The 6609-nt window shown below is 39.2% G+C and overlaps 2 protein-coding genes across 2 annotated transcripts; both read left to right on the top strand.

Moving 5' to 3' along the window:
- Positions 1-91: 91 nt before the first annotated feature.
- On the top strand, positions 92-1361 carry LOC136842074 (ctenidin-3-like). The gene is made up of 2 exons (XM_067109457.1): positions 92-216; positions 586-1361. The coding sequence occupies exons 1-2, from the start codon at positions 205-207 to the stop codon at positions 1165-1167; spliced, it is 594 nt and encodes a 197-aa protein (XP_066965558.1). The 5' UTR covers positions 92-204; the 3' UTR covers positions 1168-1361.
- A 3906-nt stretch (positions 1362-5267) lies between these two features.
- Positions 5268-6437, top strand: LOC136842075 (ctenidin-3-like). The gene is made up of 2 exons (XM_067109458.1): positions 5268-5325; positions 5681-6437. Exons 1-2 carry the CDS (start codon positions 5314-5316, stop codon positions 6236-6238), a joined length of 570 nt encoding a protein of 189 aa, XP_066965559.1. The 5' UTR covers positions 5268-5313; the 3' UTR covers positions 6239-6437.
- The last annotated feature ends 172 nt before the right edge of the window (positions 6438-6609 follow it).

Consider the following 6609-nt stretch of genomic DNA (forward strand, 5'->3'; position numbering starts at 1 on the left):
GTAAGTTGGACTCTTGAGTGATTCATGGCCAATGGCATCATTAATTTACTTGAACTTCGGGTGTGGCCGAGGGATTTACCTACAGTAAGGGAAAAGGACAACTCTTGCGGTGTCCTTTCGAATATATAAAGGCCGTTCTGGAATCTGACTGACATAACGCAGGCAGCCTTCGTCCAGCGAAGATCCACTGGTTAAAAGATAAACATGAGGTCTTTGGTGAGGAGGAGGAATTGTTTGAGGCCATTTTTTCACATACTGTATACATCCGTTTATGTGTTTGGGTCTTATATTAATATTAGTTGTCTTAATTTTACTTTTAAACTGAGTTGGGAATTATTTTTATTGTAAATCCTTGAATATATACGAAATTCTTGTGTCAACTCTTGTTTCACACAGACAAGTCAATCTGGATATTGATCTTTTAATTATAAAAATGTTGAATCTGACATTACAAGCATCTTTCACATAACGACTAAATGTATCTCTCTCTCTCTCTCTCTCTCTCTCTCTCTCTCTCTCTCTCTCTCTCTCTCTCTCTCTCTCTCTCTCGTTCTTTTAATAAGAAAAGTTTAATATGCTCTTCAGTTTGCCGTCCTTTTGGTAGCCTTAGTGGCTGACGCTGCTCCTGGTATTGGCTATGGAGGCCTTGGAGGACTCGGTGGACTTGGCTACGGAGGTCTTGGACTTGGCGGTCTTGGCTTAGGCCTAAACGGAGGATATGGTGGTGGATACGGTGGCTATGGAGGTCTCCTGAGTGCAGGCAACTATGCCAACGGCTACAGCCATTCTGATGGATACAATCACGGAAACCACATCCTCAAAGGCTTCGGAGGATCTGGTGGGCTGCAACATAATAACATTAACACACACTTCCTCGGGAAGCGAAGTGCTGATCCAGAGCCAGGATTACTTGGAGGACTTGGATATGGAGGCCTTGGAGGACTCGGTGGACTTGGCTACGGAGGCCTTGGACTTGGTGGTCTAGGCCTAGGCCTAAATGGTGGATTCGGTGGCGGATACGGTGGCTACGGAGGTCTCTTGGGCGCTGGAAACTATGCCAATGGATACAGCCACTCCAATGGGTACAGTCATGGAAACCACATTGGTAACCAGTACGGAGGACTAGGTGGTCTGTCCCATGGCCATACCCATTTGCTTGGAAAGTGAAGCACTAACCCTTGACCTATGTATGAATAATCCCTCATACTGACCTTTGAAAGAACTTATCGATGGATCCATAAAAATTCAAATTAACGCTTACGGGTATAAAAGAAACATGAGTGCATGTTTAACTGACGTTTGCTGAGAAAGCGTTTCTTATTGTACATTGAGCATTTATAAAAATATATTTTTATCTTTGCAGCAAATTTTAAGTATTTCTCCTCCTAATTCCTTTCGCTTGAAGCGTCTGTTCATATAAGAATAGAATGCTAAAAATTTCAGGGTTAAATAAATGATGATGACTTTACAGATAAGATATGATTATATGCCGAATATTGGAGTTATTCTCTTCTGCTTTATATTATTCCTTTTCACTCATGATAAAAGAGAATCACTTGGAGACTAAATCTCTACACCTGACAGGTGTCGAAGGCGGGAAGGGGTGTGGGGAGCGACAAATCTCAGGTAATATGTATACAAATATAATACTTTTCCATACATATACTCCAGCTTCCTTTAAATTTAAGCATTTTTAGAAATGTCTTTTGCAATTCCAATGGCCGCAGTCACGGGAGCTACACTGAAATCCAGTATGGAGGATTGGGTGGTCTATCCCATGGTCATACCCACCTGCTTGGCGAGCGAAGTGCTGATCCTGAGCCTGGATTAGCACTCGGAGGACTTAGAGTACTTGCTACGAGGGCCTTGGACTTTGGCGATTGACAATTTCGTATAATTCATCATGAAAACATTTTTTATTCCAAATTTCGCCGAACCTACTGTTTCCCAATTGCTGCTTTTTTCCAGTTTTCCACTAATGCTCATCAAGTCTTTTTATGGTAAATTATACAAAATCATCAATCACAATATTCTTGCTATTGATTTAAAATAATACCGAGAAACCTTCTGCTGACTGGATCTCTGTTTAGATACCAGGGAAAGCTAAGCCCTTTGATGACCGTCGGTGTAACATAAACATTTACTTGCCCCAGATGTGACTTGGCGACCTATGGCTATTGCACGCGGATGCTGAAGGTGAGAATAGATTCTCATCATGGTGTTAACCAGCGATTCTCAACCTTTTTTATCCTGTCTCCCCGAGACTCTTCAGGATATTACCGTAACTCATATAATAAAACTTTGAAATGGTGAACCTTGTAAAAGCGTAAGATAAAACAAAATGATAGGGACAGGGGCCAAACGAGGAAACAAGCTGCACTCACCAAATTGGTAAAAGCCCAACTGGCTAATCTAAATATATGAAAATGAATTATATTCTCCCGAACCCTTTGTGACCCCTGGGAAACCCCAAAACCCAAACCGCTGGTGTTAACTATTAACACGGTTTAAGATATCGAGCCTGAATTCTCTAACATATGAGAACATATGTATAAATGTAAACATAAAATAAAATACGATAATTTTGAGATATTGGTTAGAACCTAGAAGGACTTAATCCTGACAGTTCCTGAATCATTATTTATTAAACAGACTATTCCCAATTAAATACCCGGTCCACTGACACGCCTCTATACCTGTATAGGTGCGCCTTCCCTCCTGTATTTTAATTTAAATTTATTCATATTAATCTTTTATAACTACCTGTCTATTCAATTTTATTTTTTTTTTATTTTTTTGCCTTGAAAATGAGACATTTGTGGTTCCAGAAACGTCGGCGATCGTAATAAAGACATCTAATTTAGACATGTCTGTCCTTCTCCTGCTTCTGATGTATATATATATATATATATATATATATATATATATATATATATATATATATATATATATATATATATATATATATATGTGTGTGTGTGTGTGTGTGTGTGTGTGTGTGTGTGTGTGTATAAATAGATAAATAGACGCAAAATCAGGAATAGCATCTAATTAAATTTTTGTGAACCTCTTGGATTTAAAGCCTGAAATAGCGGAAGACCTCGTCAGATCCAGACATCAAAATTAAATATCCAATTGATGCAGCAGGATATAATTCTGCCTTCTCTCTGTCGTGTGAAGATCACTAAACGCCCGAGGCACTTCCGGTATGAATTTTGGAATGTTGAGCACTCCTCCATGTAATACAGATCACAAGCAGTGTGCGGGAGTGAATGTTCTTTATAAGAGAGAGGTAAGTGCTTGACACTTGATTAAATAAACGGGAAAGGGCGTTTGCGTTTTACAGTAGAGGGAAAAGCAGAAATAATTGCTTTTGTTACATCATAGCGGTTACATCTTGCTGCACCTAGAGAACCATGGACAAGGATGACAGAATTCAGTTGTAGGTAGGAAACGGGTGTATCAATAGAAAAAGGAAATATAACATTACGTTTAAATGTTATAATAAAAAGGGAGAACTTCGTTCAAATTACTTAGAAAATATGAATCTTTTCCTTCATGACACTGGTAAAGAGGAACAGCAATTCTTCTAAGCCATTATAAGGTGATAGATAGTAAAGGAAGAGATAGTATAGATGGCAGGTTTTGGCTTCCATGAGTGATTAAAAAATGTCTATGAAAAGATTCTGAAATGTGCTTCCCTGTTATAAAATCGCCGTTGTGGAGAAAATTATTCATAAATATATTGGGAAGAGAAAAAGAGAACGAAATCTTTTTGTTAGAATAAAGTAATCACAAAGAATAATTAAAAAAGAAAGCTAATGGAAGTGAACTTAAGAAGAAAGGAGATGTGAGATATATTTGACCATTACCAGAGTGAAACTTATCTGATAGAAGTTAACTCTAATTAGAGCGGAGGGTTCAAAACGTGACAGATGAACGTAAAAACGAACACGTTTTGAAAAGAAGTTCAAGGAAATATGGACTGCGATTAAATATGCAGAAGCAAAAGAACCAACCGGGCAATTCAAGAGTCTCAAGGATAGGGTCAATGGGACGACTGAGTGCTTGCAAGCACCTACTTTGGGAGGAGAAACTAAAAGAAATCCACAGACAGCTAGATTACAAAGGATTTGCGAGGGAAGAGGACATTTAAAAGGATAAGGACAAGAACAAATTATATCTATACTTATGCACAATAATATAAGTAAAGAAGTTAAGGAGGAAATGAAAGAGAAAAATGTGTGAAGTGACTAAATATTTGGGGTGAATGTGAACAAGAGCTATAAAAAAAATTCAGTATTATTGGAAAGATACAGATGCAGAGAAAATTATTATTAAGGCAATTTCTTCAACCGACATAGTTATGAGATACTTTGCCAGTGATATAATCTTAAAACTATTAAGCAAGCATTTCAAAGCTTACTGAGTGTATTGGATAACAAGGGCAAACGGAAATCATGCAGAAGTAATAGGAATTAGCATAATTCTGAAAATTATTTTACTACTAATTCCTGAGGATGTATGGAGGGCAAACAGGTGATGAAAATGGACAAGCAACAGGAACTGATGGAGTTGCAGGTGAGACAATGAGGTAAGGTGTTGGAGAGATTAATTCAACGGAATCCCAGGCTGTATAAGGTAAGTCTGCATCATGGTGACTTTCCAAAGAAATAAGTGAGAGGAATAATTGCTGCTCGAGGGGATGGAGGTAAATTAGAATAATTGAGCATAAAGCTAATAGCTGGAATATAGAACGTTTTTAGTGGTATTATTACATGGAATTTGGTGGAAATAAATCGTGAGAAGGAGGAAGAGAAGGAAAATGAGATTTTGAGTGTTAGGACGACGTAATAGCAGTGATATTGAAAAGGCCGGGTCGGTAATCAAAGACGCGCATGAGTTCTCACGAGACAGCGATGAATGGTCCTGTGTTTAAGGGGTAAACTCACTGCCAGTTCGCTATCTGCATAGGTGTCTAGGGCCTTTCACTAGTGAGGCGAATGTCATGGCTATCAGACTGCGAGAGAGAGAGAGAGAGAGAGAGAGAGAGAGAGAGAGAGAGAGAGAGAGAGGAAATAACGAGACTCATAAGATGACGTACTCTTTCAAGGGTAAGCTGGACTCTGGAGTGATTCATGGTCAATGACATAATTAATTTACTTGACCTTCTGGTGTGGTCTAGGGATTTATGCAAGGGAAAAGGACAACTCTTGCGGTGTCCTTTCGAATATATAAAGGCCGTTCTGGACCCTGACTGACATAACGCGGGCAGCCTTCGTCCAGCAGGGATCCACTGGTTAGAAGATAAACATGAGATCTTTGGTGAGGAGGAGGAATTGTTTGAGGCCATTTTTTCACATACTGTATACATCCGTTTATGTGTTTGGGTCTTATATTAATATTAGTTTTCTTAATTTTACTTTTAAGATTTGGTTGAGAATTATTTTTATTGTAAATCCTTGAATATATACGAAATTCTTGTGTCAACTCTTGTTTCACATAGACAAGTCAATCTGGATATTGATCTTTTAATTATAAAAATGTTAAATCTGACATTATAAGAATCTTGCACATAACGACTAAATGTATCTCAACTATCTCTCTCTCTCTCTCTCTCTCTCTCTCTCTCTCTCTCTCTCTCGTTCTTTTAACAAGACAAGTTTAATATGCTTTTCAGTTTGCCGTCCTGTTGGTAGCCTTAGTGGCTGACGCTGCTCCTGGTATTGGCTATGGAGGCCTAGGAGGACTCGGTGGACTTGGCTACGGAGGTCTTGGACTTGGCGGTCTTGGCTTAGGCCTAAACGGAGGATATGGTGGCGGATACGGTGGCTACGGAGGTCTCCTGAGTGCAGGCAACTATGCCAACGGCTACAGCCATTCTGATGGATACAATCACGGAAACCACATCCTCAAAGGCTTCGGAGGATCTGGTGGGCTGCAACATAATAACCTTAACACACACTTCCTCGGGAAGCGAAGTGCTGATCCAGAGCCAGGATTACTTGGAGGACTGGGTGGACTTGGCTACGGAGGCCTTGGACTTGGTGGTCTAGGCCTAGGCCTAAATGGTGGATTCGGTGGCGGATACGGTGGCTACGGAGGTCTCTTGGGCGCTGGAAACTATGCCAACGGATACAGCCACTCCAATGGGTACAGTCATGGAAACCACATTGGTAACCAGTACGGAGGACTAGGTGGTCTATCCCATGGCCATACCCATTTGCTTGGAAAGTGAAGCGCTAACCCTTGACCTGTTCTGAATATGCTATAATTTTGATCTTTGGAAGAACTTATCGATGGATCCATGAAAAATCAAGGGAACATTACGGGTATAAAAGACTGTGAATGTATGTGTAACTGATGTTTGCTGAGAATATATTTTCCTTATTGTACATTGAGCATTTATAAAAATACATTTTTATCTTTGCAGCAGATTTGAAGTATTTCTTTTCATAATTCCATTACCTTAGAGCATCTGAGTATATTAGAATTGATTGTCAAGGTTTTCAGGATTTAAAAATGATGATGACATTACAGATGAGACATGATTATATTCAAATATAAGTATTATTCTTTTCTATTTTGGCTTATTAACTTGAAAGCTCG

Source organism: Macrobrachium rosenbergii, chromosome 9, assembly GCF_040412425.1.
Source record: "Macrobrachium rosenbergii isolate ZJJX-2024 chromosome 9, ASM4041242v1, whole genome shotgun sequence".
Classification (NCBI taxonomy): Eukaryota; Metazoa; Arthropoda; class Malacostraca; order Decapoda; family Palaemonidae; genus Macrobrachium; species Macrobrachium rosenbergii.